General features: G+C 39.6%; 1 protein-coding gene across 9 annotated transcripts in view; it reads left to right on the plus strand.

Moving 5' to 3' along the window:
- LOC136435772 (sarcolemmal membrane-associated protein-like) overlaps positions 1 to 15,588 on the plus strand; it is a 54,862-nt gene that overhangs the window by 29,534 nt on the left and 9,740 nt on the right. For 2 of the 9 annotated variants that reach the window (XM_066429486.1, XM_066429488.1), the window contains exons 11-23: positions 2,797 to 2,856; positions 4,112 to 4,177; positions 4,299 to 4,361; positions 5,077 to 5,139; positions 6,523 to 6,588; positions 6,705 to 6,767; positions 6,952 to 7,122; positions 7,215 to 7,346; positions 7,724 to 7,795; positions 9,223 to 9,348; positions 12,213 to 12,275; positions 12,950 to 13,012; positions 13,629 to 13,691. In XM_066429486.1, coding sequence (XP_066285583.1) covers positions 2,797 to 2,856; positions 4,112 to 4,177; positions 4,299 to 4,361; positions 5,077 to 5,139; positions 6,523 to 6,588; positions 6,705 to 6,767; positions 6,952 to 7,122; positions 7,215 to 7,346; positions 7,724 to 7,795; positions 9,223 to 9,348; positions 12,213 to 12,275; positions 12,950 to 13,012; positions 13,629 to 13,691 — 1,071 coding nt within the window. The remainder of the gene's footprint in view (positions 1 to 2,796; positions 2,857 to 4,111; positions 4,178 to 4,298; positions 4,362 to 5,076; positions 5,140 to 6,522; positions 6,589 to 6,704; positions 6,768 to 6,951; positions 7,123 to 7,214; positions 7,347 to 7,723; positions 7,796 to 9,222; positions 9,349 to 12,212; positions 12,276 to 12,949; positions 13,013 to 13,628; positions 13,692 to 15,588) is intronic. The other 7 variants (XM_066429487.1, XM_066429489.1, XM_066429494.1 and 4 more) reach the window with 7 other exon arrangements.

Raw genomic sequence — 15,588 nt, forward strand, 5'->3', positions numbered from 1 at the left:
ATGGTCATCTCAGGCAGTGAAAATGTAACAAGTCATGATCATGAAGTTGCCTAACAGTACTGGTTGCAGTCACGTTAGTCAGGTGGTGGTGCAACTGGAGACACAACTATCGCTACGTACATTTGTAGGGGCACAAACAAGAGGTGGCTGCTTTATACCGTATTTCTTCTAATAAAGGACGCACTTTTTTGACATTTCAACCTTCAAGATGAGGCTTCAGGTCAAAGCCAAAGTCGGGGTGCGCACTTTATTTAGGTTTTCTCTCGAGAGAAATCGCGACGTAAGTCAGGAAGTCACCGATTATTACCCCAGCAGGCTAGCCCCGTCGCGTCGCCGACACGCAACGATAATTTATGCATGTTCTGTTCTTATTCATGTTCTTATGTTTACAAGATAACGATGCTACATCATACGTAAATTTTTGAAAAGGTATTCTAGATATAAAAATAATTGATTTAGCGATATTAAATATCAAATTATGAGACACCAAATAACGCTGGGTGTTTTCAACCGCGCGACTATTTCAGTGTGTCGGGCCGGCCATAATTCCGTACCCCACGCCGCTTGTACTACGCCGCTTGCGACGTCAATAATTTCCTAACCACCCACACGGCTGCAAATATGGGCACATCATGCGTATCTGTAGATATTATCTATCAAAAACGTAATAGCTAGAATCTGAAATGTTCCAGAGTTCGCTTCAGCGGGAGTTTTGTTTTTGTTTTGACGTATAAAACGCGAAAACCCACGCCGCTTTCGGCACACTTCCGGGTTCATTTATCGCTAAAATTACGCAAAAGGCCACCATCAATCCGCAAATAAATGTATGCTTTCCCGAAAACATCTTTTGGTTTTGCATTCTCTTCACCATAATATTGCTATGTAGTCGATAAAACCGCGTTTTTATTGCGTTTTCATGTGTAACATTTCAGACAAAGAAAAAACTTGGACCGCGATTCTGCTGCCCCATGATGCACTTCGGCTGCAAAATTCCCGCCTTTAGCTGCAGCAGTAACCAATCAGAGACGCGTAATGCGATCATGTGATGAGGATTACGTAACACGCGAAATGCATCTTGGGGCAGCAGAATTTAAACAATATGGCGGCGGGCGATCGGCGAAATGAAATGATTTGTCAATGCAACGCTGTATTTTGCGGCATAAATGCCGAGAGACGAACTTTTATTTTATCTCAAAATGCGTTTTACACGTTTGTCTTTGACTAGCCCGGTAGAAATCAAGCGGATCGTCGTCTGGTCCTTCAATATCAACAAAGTTTGTCAGATATCCTGGCGCGAGGTTCTCAGCGTGACGTTTAAACTTCAAAACTTTTTACTCAAAATTTGAGCGGAGTAGAGGGTTGAGTGTTGACCCCAAATAATGGTAATGTTTTCCCGAAAATTCCTTGAAAATGGAACGATTAAGAAAGACACCAGGACTTCATAGCGTGCCGAATACCGGGGCGTGGTCACATCTTGGAGACACGGGCCGAGCGATCGGCGGCAGATCGGGGGTGCGCACTTTATTAAGGTTTTTCTGTGAAGTATCTCAGCTGGCGTGATTGGGGTTGCGGTGAAGCCCAAATCGGGGGTGCGCACTTTATTTGGGGTGCGTCCTTTATTAGAAGAAATACGGTAAGCCCATATTTACGAAACACGTTCCAGTATCTTCTGGCGATTTTGCCATTCTCTTTATGTTTAACTTATAGTGTATGGGTAGTACGTAGTAATTGTAGCCAGCAATCATTGGTTTGTTTATGGCCATTATAATCAATAAAAGTCTGTTTCATTTGCTGTTACAAATCGCTACAAATTCTTGACAGTAATGGCGCGATAAAATCATGGACGCAAGATGAGATAGTATGTGTTCTAAGTACATGTATCACATTCAGCAAGATAACAGTAAGTTACAAAAACGGGTATTTCAGAATCTGTTGTACAAAGATAAATCATACATATCATATGATTTTGTGATACCATTAGTACTGTCACGCATTTTTAGCGATTTGTTATAATTCTCAGCCCCATAACCAGGACTGGTCCTGTAACAGCAAATTAAAGAATTGTTATTGATTTAAATGGTCATAGACAAAATAATGATTGCTGGCTTCAATCATTACCCATACACGATAAGTTAAACGTTAAACAAAATTCATTAAGTATGCGCTTCGCTACCACCTCTGCTGGTTAGATATATGCACAATGTAGGTAACTCTTGTTTGTCAGTGCCGATTTTGTATTATGCTTTGTGCTGCCGCTTCCGGGTGGATGAATTCAAGATCTCGAGTTTAGTCCCCTACATGTATATAGCTAGTGGTGCCATGCGTTGCACCCCTATAGGTGGCGATAGTTGTGTCACAAGTTGCGCCAAGTCGAGTACATTTATGGCTTAGTTATACCTACCTTAATGCGTGTGTCTATGATGAAATTTCCAGGGGGGCCAGAAAAAGTGGTCACCTTGGACAGATGGTCGCTTTTGGGAGGTGGTCGCCTTACCAGCATAGAATGTATATTCCCAAGAGCAGCATTAACAAAAATACTGTTGCTGAAAACATGTGACTAGCATGTGACCTTCCTGGAAACGCAACGTGAGCAATGTGTCAAAGGTGTTGGAAGTGGGTGACATAGTACAGCCCCCATCCCTTTTAGAAAGGACACCTCGGGTGGCACTGAGCTTGGCCCTCTTTTTCGTGTTGGAACAAACTTTATGTTAAATCCTTTTTTCACAATGTTATATATCAAATTGAATACAGTATAAACTTTCTTGCTGTAATAATTCTGTCACCCCTCAATTGTAGTTCCCATCACTGTACAACTTGACTACCTCAACAATGTGGAGATGGCAGATGCCTCTACAGGTCAGTGTCATTGTCATGTGTATGCTTGAAATACTGCCTGCAGATGTGAACATGACTGGTCAGTATGTTAACCAGTCTGAGAGTGGTACTGTTAGGCCACAGCAGGTGAATATTTTGGATGACGTCAGCACATTGATTTACGCCTGATTTCAAAATATAAAACAAGAAATCAATCTTTTTACCCTTTGGCAATGATCAACATTCCCAAAATGGAACATGTCCCAAACGTCTGTCAGTTCTATCACAACAAACATTTTAGATGCCGTAAAAAGGCATTTGCATGTGTAGTAATGGTGAAAATCCGGACAATTATTGTGTATGCAAGCTGTAGTAAGATTACTCCATGACTGATTGTCTCCAACTTATAGGAAGACACAGTGCAGCCATCATACCAAACTTGTAACTAGTCTGAAATTGCTGTGCCATTATTATCAACAACGTGTAATCTGATATGTTATTCTTAAATTAAGTGAACTACTAACAAATCCGATAACATGGTTACTAAGTTAAAGATGAAGTAATTCATGTCAGTTTGAGTAGACTTTTGTGGGTTGAAGACAGTATGAAAAGACGGGGTGTTTCTGAGGCACAATCGTTTAGTCAGACAGTGAGGACAGTAATAGCACTGAGAAATTCAGCTGGAGTGAGCAGAGCCAGCATCATGTAGTCACAGTCTTCCTTAGGAGAACCCCGTGCCCAGAAGCGTTGTCTCTGCATCCTTTCTCTATTATTGATGTGCTATACAAACCTGGATCTAGAATGATTTTAATCTTGACACCAGTGTTACTTACTGTTAAATGAACACAGGAATACACAAACTTGTTGGTTGTGATACCATGTTTCATCGCTTTGATTCTTCTTACATGCTCTTTGGTATTCAAGTATGAAAATGCAACGTTAGGTGTCTTGTTTTGTTTTGCCCATGCACACTAGATTTGGAATATTCAGAGGATGTCATCCAAAAAATTTACTTGCTGTACATGATTGTGGCCTTATGTAAATTTTTGATAGGCCTTCACCAATTTTATTGATTTGTTCTCTGGTCGCCATTTCCTTTTTTTCCGAAATTGAAGAAAGAAGATTTGGATCATGTGGTAGTGTTGGGGTTCATTCATGGATTGATAAGTTTGGCAATATATACTTAGACTGAGATATAAACCCTGCTTTTCACTACACTGTTGGATATTGACAAAAACAGTAAAATATGACAAGTTTGCCTCAATTGGTGAATTGTATTATGGCTATCCTTTTGTAGATGCCCTCACATCTCAGGACCTGACAGAGACAACAGACAGATTGAAAGAAATTGTGCACTTTAAAAGTAAGGCAGTGTCTTGTTTATAATTTTCCTATAATTTTAGCAAACAGTGACTTTCCCACACATTTTTGTAGAGTTGGTATTTATCTATGCACGGTTCTTAAGATTGTCATTTTCCTGACAGCATCTTTGTTGGAGAAAGAAGAAATGTTGGAGCAAAGTAGACAGAGGATGGAAGATTTCAAAGGTAGGGCATAATGTTAGTTGATCCAGGCTCTCTCTCCATCTCTCTCTCTCTCTCTCTCTCTCTCTCTCTCTCTCTCTCTCTCTCTCTCTCTCTCTCTCTCTCTCTCTCTCTCTCTTTCTCTCTCTCTCATATATATATATATATATATATATTATGATCCTTACTGCTGTGGCTGAACAGTCCAATATGAGAATGACATGCCACATACATGTATAGGGCACACTGTAAGCTGACTCATCAGGTGTGTTGCAAAGTTCTGTTCTCCGGATCCGCTTCTCTTCTGTGCAGTGCATCAGTCTAGCTTCTCCTGATTTTAGCTGCCTGGACAGTGTTAACCTGCAGCTGGGTCGGTCAGTGGCAAGGTCCCCCCAGTTCTCTGTCAATGTCAAGAGCCTTCAAGTCTCTCTTGCAGAGTCACGTCTTTGAACCGCAGCTGTGGTCACCCCGTGTTTATCTTTCCTGAGATCAGTAGAGAAGGTCTTTGGGGATTCGACCATCCTCCATGCGAGGGACGTGGCTTACCGCCTCAGCAGGCCTAGGGTGAAAATGGTTGGGAGGCAAGCATGAGACAGCACTTCAGTCTTTCCATGATATACCCAGGATACGGTGCATACATTTGCACGCCTCATGTGGAAGGCAGTTGTCATGTGCCAGTTTCTGTCGGTCACTGTGTTCCTGTGACATGTCTTAAGTCCTGTTCTTCTCCTTCATACAGGTCAGCTAGACAGAGCCCAGGAAGACGCTAACACCAGTGCCCAACAAGTCGCTGACTTAGAGGGTAAGGAGTGAGCTTGTATTGATAAGTGTTAAAAAAACCCGGTGATAACAGAATGAAGCCTTTGTTTGGAGCTATATAAGCATGCCCCACAGTACAGTTCTACTGCATCAAAATGCACAGGAAACAAGCTATGAATATGATGGCTGTCCTAAAATGCCATATGCTGCACCCACAACAGCTTTTTTTACATTCCCCACATTGATATATAAGGCTCAAAAAGTTGATTGCACTCAGTCAGAAAATAAAGTTGGATCAAAAGTTTGGAAGTTTGATTTCAGTTTATCATATTACATGTAACAGATTTTGTTAGTGGGTCACAAAAAAAGGGCAAAATTCCCCTGTCAACGTTGGACACTGTTGGACATGTCTACACAACGTCAGGCAAATTTCAGCCCACACTGTACCTGTTTTGTGACTTACATGTACGTAGTCAGCTCTGGTGTTCGACTAGTGAATTCTTTCGGCCACAAACTTGCATGGAAGTGTTTCTTCACTCAATAGGATGTTCTTTCTGAATTATGTATTGTCATACTCTATATCAACGACCTTTCCACCAGCTGAATGCAATCCCAACCAAACTTATTCGCCAACAACACTGATCCCTCCCGTGACCCTAGGAGGAACTGTACTGCAAGTTGTCCCCAACCATAAACACTTTGGCGTTACCCTCACAAATACCATCTCCTGGTTAAATCTCTACCAAGGCTAGATGATCTACCCAAAATAAAGTGACAACAGATGATATGGAGAAGTACATCGGAAAGCAGCAACAAACCGCATTTTGCCGAAATGATAACATTTTACGTCCAACTTTTCTTATGGGATTTGTAGCCCCTCAGCCTGTGAGTGTCAGCCTACATACAGAATCGTAAAGGAAACTCTGGTCCGAGACCATAATAGATGTACATGTAACTGAGAATGAGGAATATCGATAGACCAATGCAAATTAAGACCTTACTTGCATAATTAATGAGAATATACTGTGATTCCATATTGGCAAATGATGGGTATTTTTCTCTTGTGGCATTAGAAGTTAAGTAAATGTGGATATTATTAGACATAAATCATGCAAATGAGGGTCTCATTTACATAATTCATGAGGAAATGCTAGAATAGCCTTCTTTGCTAAGATTTACTTTGAACATGTTAGAGAAGATGATCAAACTTACTGATATAATTTATGCAAATGAGGACCTTATTTGCATAGTTACTGAGAAATATTTCATACATCACTCGAAAAGTTGTTTGTTGAAGATATGAAGTCGTGGAACTCAGATATGATTCTTACCGACCGGACATGTACATGTACATGTACTGTAGGATGTGAATAGGAGATAAGTTCCCATCTGTAACATGTCTGACATTGAATCATTGCACCAACAGAAAAGCTCTCCAGTTTTGAAGACAGAGCAGAAGAACTGGTGGAGTCAGCGCTTACTGAGATCAGAAGTGAGTGACAGAAGTGATATTGTATGGGATGTTTTCTTGCTTGATTGTGCAATCTACAGGTACTGTGTGTAACCAACCTAAAATTCATAATTGTATTGTAATTTTGCCATTCACAGGGCAACTAGAAGAATCTCAACTCCAGAATGAAGCTAAAAACGAGATAATAAAGCAGCTGAAAGGTAAGAATGGATGTGCAGTTAATAAGAATCGTCTTGTATTGGAAAAATCATTTGCTGTCTCAACTATTTGCTTCTATTTTTGTCAAAATCAAAGACGAGGCTTTGCAGGAAGAAACATTAAGGTTCCCTTTTCCCTCTAAATTGCTAAACTGTGCTGAATGTGTGGACCCCCTCCTTCTACTAGACAAGCTGTCCCAGTCTGAACGTCAGAACTTGCAGTGGTTGAGGAAGGACCTTGTTCAGAAGGAGACAATGGGCACAGAGCTCAGTAATCATGTTCACGACAACGCTAGCAGTGCGCAGACTGAGCAAATGCAGCTGGATAGCAGGTGCACAACTGAACTGAGATTGAGAGGTGAGTTTGTAATTTGTCAGAGAAAGATTGTTTAGCATCATGATGATACATTTTATGATTGATTTATGTAATGTATTGCCATTTCTGTACAGATGAGCTTATTGGAACAAAAGAAACATTAAGAAGAGCAGAAGATAGATCGTCCAAATCTGTAGAACTGGAAGCCAGATTAATAAGGCCTGGCACAGAGGAGTGTACATCTAATTCTGGTCTCCAGACTGAGGGTACGTGTAGGCATGTACAAAATCATGTACTGGATGTGCTGTAACATGTCTTCTGCGAGTTGCCTTTCTCATGATCCTATATATAATACCGGTACATCTTTGCTTTGTCCTTCCGTATGAGATATACAGTCAAACCTGTAAATATTAAAAAGCTGCTGCCAGTCAAAATGCACAGAAATGGACAATTTTGCCACGATGCAAGCCATGGATGTTCTAACAAGGATAAAACCTTCAGAATCTGGTTTTCTTTATTATAATCTTATCAAGTTGATTTTGAAAAACAGTACAGCATAAAAGTTGTGTGGAAAAGTGCTTTCTTCATGATACCCCCAGACTGTAACCCAGCACTCTGTCTCTCCTGCATGCCTCTAACACAGAAAAGACCACACAAAATGGAAGTCTAAATGACATCAGCTTTGAAGACAAATCTGAACTGGAGGAACTTAGAGGTATGTTACGTCCATTTACTAGTAGTAGATATGAACGGCCAGTGCATGGCTTCACACTACTGTTACATTGAATATATTCTGCATCAGTGCTGTGGCTTTCAACTAACAGTCTTCCTCACAGTAGGGTTCCAATTTTTCCATAGATCAGTCAACTAAAACTTAGCCCCTTATAGTACACACAATATACAATAAACATAATCAATTATAGACATGTGTAGAAAAAAATTGCTATACAACTGTACATGTATTATCATTCATTTCAATATTACATAATACTTATAACAGGGCTCAAAATAATGTTTTCCTACATTCAAAATTGCCTGCACCAAACATTCATGAACATTCTTGAATATTCTTGAACATTCTTAAATATTCTTGAACATTCTTGTACATTCTTTAATATTCTTGAACATTCTTGAACATTGAACTGCTCTTTGAAGTCGTGGTCGTTTTCTGAATATTTTGAACTTTTGTTGAAATTAATGTATTTTTATCCGGAAGAATGATGATGATAAAACAATGTTTTGAAGATATTCCCAGTGATAGCATTTTGAATCTTGTAAACTACAGGTGCTACTTCATTTTATACCATCAATGCAAGGCATCAACCTAGTATCACAAGCTACATGTAGTTTTACCATGACCAAGTGCAGGTTACAAATGTAGGTGCAGGTACATTTAGATATCATAAATAACTAACAGCCTCCACTTTAATTTGGGACTTCCGGTTTAATTTGGGACTTACCTCCCACATTTCAGTCATCTTAAACCCAAATGGCTTGATATCACATATGTCAGGTGAAAATGAGGTGAAGAATACGTAGCAGCCATTGATAACCCCCTGGGGATTAGCCAAATTCTGGAGAATTCTGGGGAATTCTGACAATCTGAGCCGGAATTCCCCAGAATTCCAGGAATCGAAGTCAGAATTTTGGGGAATTTCGGGAATCTGAACGAGAATTCCCAAGAATTCTGGGGAACTGGAGTCAGAATTTTACAGAAGTCTGGGAACTTGAACCATGGGCTATGGAATTTTTGTTTATCGCACTCTATTAAAACCCGCTGCGGCGCGCACAATTGGCGGGGCTAGATCGAGAGCGTCTGGAGCGACTGCCATTCGGCACCAAAGTGACTTCAATGCAACAATTGCCCCATGTGCAGCTGTAGATTTTAAACCGTGAAGGACCCCTACTCTATTTGATAAGTGTGGTGGGTTCTTTTAAGTGCTCGAGGTGTGGCTCTCCTCAAACAATCTGTCACATTGGTCAGAAAACGATTGGACAACGAGTCTGCAAGCTTTTAAAGTAAATGACATTATCAGCCGTCAAACACCCAGTGTTTGCTCGATCAGCACAAGATTTTGAGGGATTTCCGTGTGAGCCGATGGTCTCCGACCACCATAGAAGTACACAATGTTTATCTTGCAGCAGAGTTGACAGCAGCTCAGAGTGACACCCGACAGCGGCTGGAAGAGATCTGCCAGCTTCGAGAGCAGCTGCAGGAGGCCCAGTCTATTGCTAGGGAGCGCTCCAACCATTGTTTTGAACTACAAGGTACAGTTAGGTGGATCATTCTTGGCCATTAGGCCACACCAATTTGATTTCTTGGTTAACGGATTTTTAGGAAAAAATTCAGCCCAGCCTTCTGTTTCCCTAATTTTCTAAAAAAAAATTTCGGGGAAAATAAAAATCCGTTAACCAAGAAATTAAATTGGTGTGGCCTTAGTCTAGACATTAATTTTGTAGAAGGTACAGTAGTTTTGTGGGGCACAGACATGGAACAATGCTGTTAGTAGCTCTTTTGTTTTGCCAAAGAACACGTGTTACATACAATGTATATTTGATACAGTAGCTTAGTGCTGTTGATTGTATAGTTTGAACTTTTGAATTTTCCTTATTTATAACATAATTTTCTTAAAGGGGCATATTGTGACATGAACACAAAACAAAATTCTTTGTTTTTGATTATTTTTCTACATCATTAGTTGAATCTACCTTATTACACTGCACAGCAATATTCATCACGTACGGATGCGACTTTGAGGTGTCGTGCGAACGTCTTGAAAAAAATTATATACGCAATCCCCGCCGCCGCTTGAATTGGCCGCCATCTTGTCCAACATTCCGAACACGCGATCGAACGCCAGACGTTCTGAAGTTTGTTCACTTGTGGTGATTTTCCTGTGACGCTCGAACTCCGACCATAACGGTCGATTCGGATTTCTCGTAGCGTTCTACGCTGGCTTGTTTGCATATTAACTTGCGGGACGCAAGTTAATATGTAAATGAACCAGATTTTACACGTTTTGCGTTTTTCGTCGTTTATTAATGGTGGAAATGTGACAAAATGACGGGAATATGTTGGAAATAAGTAACAAATAAGTTACAAATGTGAACCTTAGTGTAGATCTTTCAAATTCTTACTATTTGTAGTTTTTGCCCACCAGATTCTACAATATGCCCCTTTAAGGACAACTTACATGTACATATATTTTGCAAACTCATGTAGTGCAGTGCATCAGGGGGTGAATCAGTGCCTGATGCTGAATGAGATGAAGGATATTAAAGAGGACCTTTAAATTAAAAAAATGCTATTTTCTTTCAACCAGAATTTTCAATGATTACTTGCCCCAAATTCCAACTGAAAATTGTATATATTATGTACGAAGTATTGCTTGAACTGGGGGGCACAATATATTAATTGGTCACGGTTGGGGTCATAGCAGGAAACCCATGTATGAACTGTTTTCACAGTCAGTCAGTCTTGGATTCTGCTTAAATGCTAACATTTTACCAAATTTTGTTGGGAAGTCGTTGACAAAAAGTCCCCCAAAAGAAGATCAGTTGTTCAGGTCTAGCCTGGTATCCAGCCTGTGCCAGCTCCGGCTTGCTCCTCCAATTGCTTCCCTTTTAGAATATTCTGCAGGAAAATGATCACAGTAGCGAACCAAAGCTAGCATAGGATGGACTAGCTCTGTACAGCTCATTACACATACATGTGCCTGCTTCATTTAGGTACACAGCCCTGAGATTAGGGCCTTAAAACTACATGTAGGGCAACCTGCACGGTGCAAAGAACAATGCATCATCTCATGCATACTAGCAGACGACATGCCAAACTACATGTACATGTACAGGAATGCATCAAAGGGATCAGGAGTTATACAATGTTGCTGCAAACACACGGACATGACCAATCATCATACCTCCTTCAAGAGGTGACCCTCCTTCATGGAGGTAGAAATGGACTATGTCTTACATGTACCCTAATTTCCAACTGTCCAACTCCAGTTTTTGTCAAGAAATGGGCAGTCTGCAGCTTCTGTGACGTCATGTTAAAAAAAAAAGTTGCAGAAAATGTATTGCAAGTGAGTCACAGAAGTGATTTATTGCTAGTTCTTTGTCAAGTTCCAAAGTTGGACATTCAAATTTTTGGGTAGGTCCAATTTTATATATAATAATGGGTCTATAATAATGGGAAATTACGGTCAGAATAATTTCTACCAGCTCAGATGAACTTTCAAGCTAACAAAGATAATTCCTGTAGTACTCTCAGACTTGGATTCTGAAGGAGGGGGTCCTATCATGACTGATTTCAGTTTTCTAGCGCAACTGCTGAGCTATTCATCAATTTTGTTTCATTTATTGATTGATTTCTACTTTGGACAAATTATCTGTTTTGCCAACCTGAAGGTCATTTTTGTGCAGAACGCTACCTCATGAATGATTTACTAATAGTAAAGTAACGTACAGCTCAAAACATAAACAGAATAGTGTCCAAACCTACACAAATGTACTCCTGGACAATTGTTGTGAAGCTGGTTTGTTTGTTTGTTTCCCCATGTGTAGATTGCAACTCTATCTTTTGTATGCCCTCCTTATATTATTAGTAGAATCTATCCATGAATTAACCAGTCCCCGTCTCTTGCACCTTTGTGTATAATACATTCACAGTTTAGTTTTACTTTAGGCCACATCAGTTTGATTTCTTGGTTCTTGGATTTGCTTGCTTTATCTCATTTACCATTCAGGATATAAATTGACCCGAAAATGCTCATATCCTGGTAATAACAGTTGGAGAAAGTCCATGACTTTTGAGTGTTGTTAAGATAACAAATTTTCCATTTATCAATGTATTTGATTTTCAAAATTGATAATGTTGACTTTGTGGCTCCTGCGGTAGTGTTTGCTCAAATCGCAGGATGGCTATTTCTGTTAATCTTTGTTTCTATTTCACTTACAATGTACCTGCTCCTTTACTTTTCTGAAAATACCAGAGAACCAAGAAATTCACTTAGTGAGGTCTTCCATGTAGTTCATGTATAAATCCCACATTAGCTTCACCATGTTTATTGTACATGTAAGTGCACTTTTAGTACTTTTTCTTCTGTCTCTTTTTTTTCCTTTGCAAACAACAGACCAGCTTAATAAGGCTGAAGGCACTGCACATGATGTCAAGCAACAGATCCTTGCTCTGAGAGGTCAGTTCTTGGGCTGCGGTGTTCTTCATAGACCTTCTTACAAACACTTCCAACTGATCTTGCCACCTCTCTAACAAAAAAAATGGTGTGGTCTATTTCTACAATTTCCTTGCAGAGAACATAAAGGAGCATTATAAGATGGATCAGTACAAAGAAATATTTGATTTTGTGATTCTTCACACATTTGACATGATGCAATAATGCAGCTTTGCCTGAGATTTGTGTGTGTGTGTTCGTTTTTGGTTGTCTTTGCCATTTACATGTAATATACTGAATGTTCTCGTGACAATTAACAATGATTTAAGTTCTTGATATCCTTTCAAACTTGACAAACTAAAGCCAAAGTGATTGCATGGGAAGACAACAAAAGGACAGAAACAAAAAAGAAAGGTTCAGGAAATGCACATATTGCCCTGATCTTTAACTTGAAAAAGACATGGCTTAAGTGTATATTATTTGAGGTTTTGTCTTGGCCAGCTGTCTTCTATCTCATTTCAAGTTTGTTCTTTGGTGTTCATCCAATCTTGTAAATCAACACGCGTCTGATAAATAACCATGCGTTTGAAAAATATGGAGTTGATGAAAAAAAATTACATGCTCTCTTAATCTTTGCCTTGAAGTTCAAACCTTCAGTTGGTTGTTTTGATATGTACTGTGCATCCCCTCACCACTAGATCGGCTGATAGAGGAAGAGAGGGCATCCAAGGAAAATCATCAAGAAGCAAAAAACCTAAAAGGTAAGAAAAACCTGTCTTGTTCAGCCTTTTTAGGAGCTCCAGGCCTTTGGAATTTTCCAAGAGAGTCATGAGTTGTATGATCTTCATTGTCATGCTACAATACATGTACATGTACAGGGCTTGTAATTCATTTTTGGAGATAGCTATAGGTGCACTGGTGCACCCAACCAAAATAATTAGGTGCACAGAAAGAATTTTGGGTGCACCATATGAAATGAAGTTGAATGTCAGCAAAACATGATTTCAAATTTTAACGCTACTACTTAACCTACCATACAAACTTAAACCTGTTTTTCTATAGCTACAAAATATAACTTCAAAATTTCAAACAAATACATTCAATAAAGTGCAAGAAATGGTAATATTCGTCTTTCTGATACTTACATTCCAAGAATAATCAGTCTGTATTATAGTGTACAATTGTACTTTTACTCTATAGTGTAAAAAAACATATACATGTAGGTGCACCAGTTCACCCACAATCAAAAATTAGGTGCACAGCTCCAATTTTGGGTGCACACAGGTGCACATGCACCCTGCATTTCGAGCCCTGTGTATATGTCAAGTGAAGGGAGAAATAACAGGCAATGATTTGTTTGTTGGTTTCACTTCCCAGAGCAACTTGTTAGAGCGCAGCAAAGTAGTAAGGAAAGCCAGAATGAAGCAGAGAAACTAAGAGGTAAGATAGACACACACCCTTGTGTTGTTCCTATGTCGTAGTTACAATGTAGAACATGGCCTCGGCCTCTCTGTGGGAAAATAGTGAAGCTCCTCCCACAAGGGGCTTCCTTGGAGTCACTATTTTCCCACAGAGAGTCCGAGGCCATGTTCTAACTGTTTTAGAACATGGCCACATCCCCGAAGATTCTCTTTGTATTAATATGAATCAAAGATATTATTTTCAGCACATATTATATTGAAGCAAAATGGCCTGTAAACAAGCTGACGACTACCATGAAGTATCATTCTCTTTTCACCAATCCATCCCATGGTCTTAAAATATTACAAACAGATTTTTGAACTGGGATTTTTGAACTGTAAGTTTTTTTTCACTGGAGTACTGTTTGAGTTGAGAGCATTGGACCTGTTCTTTTCAAAAATCGAACAAGATTAAACCTATTGCCATGGCGACGATTGAGTGGCTATATGTAAGTGGTGTTTATGATTAACATTTTAAAGCTATGTTTTGACACACTGCTACTAAGGTGCCAGGCTGCTTGGCTAATGGTTAAAATGTGTCTACTTATTGTTGGACAGCCAAGAGACATTTGACATTTGGACTTTTCCACTAATTCATTGATGAATTTGTATCCTTGGTTCAAACAATCCTTCAGACAGCCTAATTTGCCCGGAGTTCCATTCTGAGAAATGCTCTAGCAGAGAGACAGTTTCTAGTGGTTGGTCCTGAGTAGTAACACATCGTTGACTGTAACTTCTAAGCAGAACCAGATGAGCGGTCAAGGAAATGGGCTGCCCCGCACAAGGATTAGTATGGCGATCAGGAATACAAATCTATGCACATTAATTTTGTACTTTCCCCACAGTTCAATATGCATGACTTTCCCTAAATCCCGAAAAAGAAAAAAAGTTGATTATGAGAGTTCTTCCCTTGTACCAGTCACGGCGCAGCCAGAGACAATTTGCCAAACCCCGCATGCGGGAGTCCAAATCACAGCGGAGGAGAGGGCGGAAGGCTGATCCTCCCGGGAGATCTTATCTGACCTCCCATGGAATCTGGCTTCTTCTACGCGTGCGAGTAATTCCAGAAATACCGACCTGGCATAGCTGGGATGTACGGAATTCATTGGAACTAAATATATAATAGACTAGTGTTTAGTGCTCTTCCTGAAAGCGTCGCCAATAAATGTGATTCTAATTCCCAGTTTCCCAACTGTTTATGATCTTTGGCCATGTTCTATTCTGACAAAGTCAATTTAACGTAAGAAAAGTAGGTTTGTTTCTGGCATCGTGGTGCAGTTTCTTTATTGAAAACTAGAGTTCCACGACCTCATACCTTTGCCAAGTGATGCAAGTACCAAACTCCAACCATTTACCAACTATGGTATTATAACCTTTTCTTATCTATCATTCAAATCAAATCAATATTCAATCAATATTACAATTGAGAAAACAGTGCTGTGCAGGGAAGGCCGAAAGCTAAGTGCTTAATGATATATAAAAGCCTGCCTTATGTACATTATCAATCAACTTATAACAAATCAAATAAATCAATTAAACAAGAGAAATAAGATTGGCAATAAATAAATGCAACAATAAAGTGTGAATACAGTACAATGAAGAAATGATCCCAAAATTCGTCAATTATACATGGATTTTCGTTAGATGTAAAGCTAAACTAGAAGTAGTTAACAATGAAACACAAACCAAATTCGGAAAAAGTACATTGTAGAGTTATTTATATACACACATGTAATCATAAAGTCAGTGTGTCACTTGAAAATAGCAAAAGAGGGACTCAACTTTATTGTCTTATTTAAGTTGTTCCAAACGGTGGGACCCCTGAACATTTGCTGGTCAGGAGTTATACCCTTCCAAAGCTAACAACAAGAATGCCA

Source organism: Branchiostoma lanceolatum, chromosome 5, assembly GCF_035083965.1.
Source record: "Branchiostoma lanceolatum isolate klBraLanc5 chromosome 5, klBraLanc5.hap2, whole genome shotgun sequence".
Classification (NCBI taxonomy): Eukaryota; Metazoa; Chordata; class Leptocardii; order Amphioxiformes; family Branchiostomatidae; genus Branchiostoma; species Branchiostoma lanceolatum.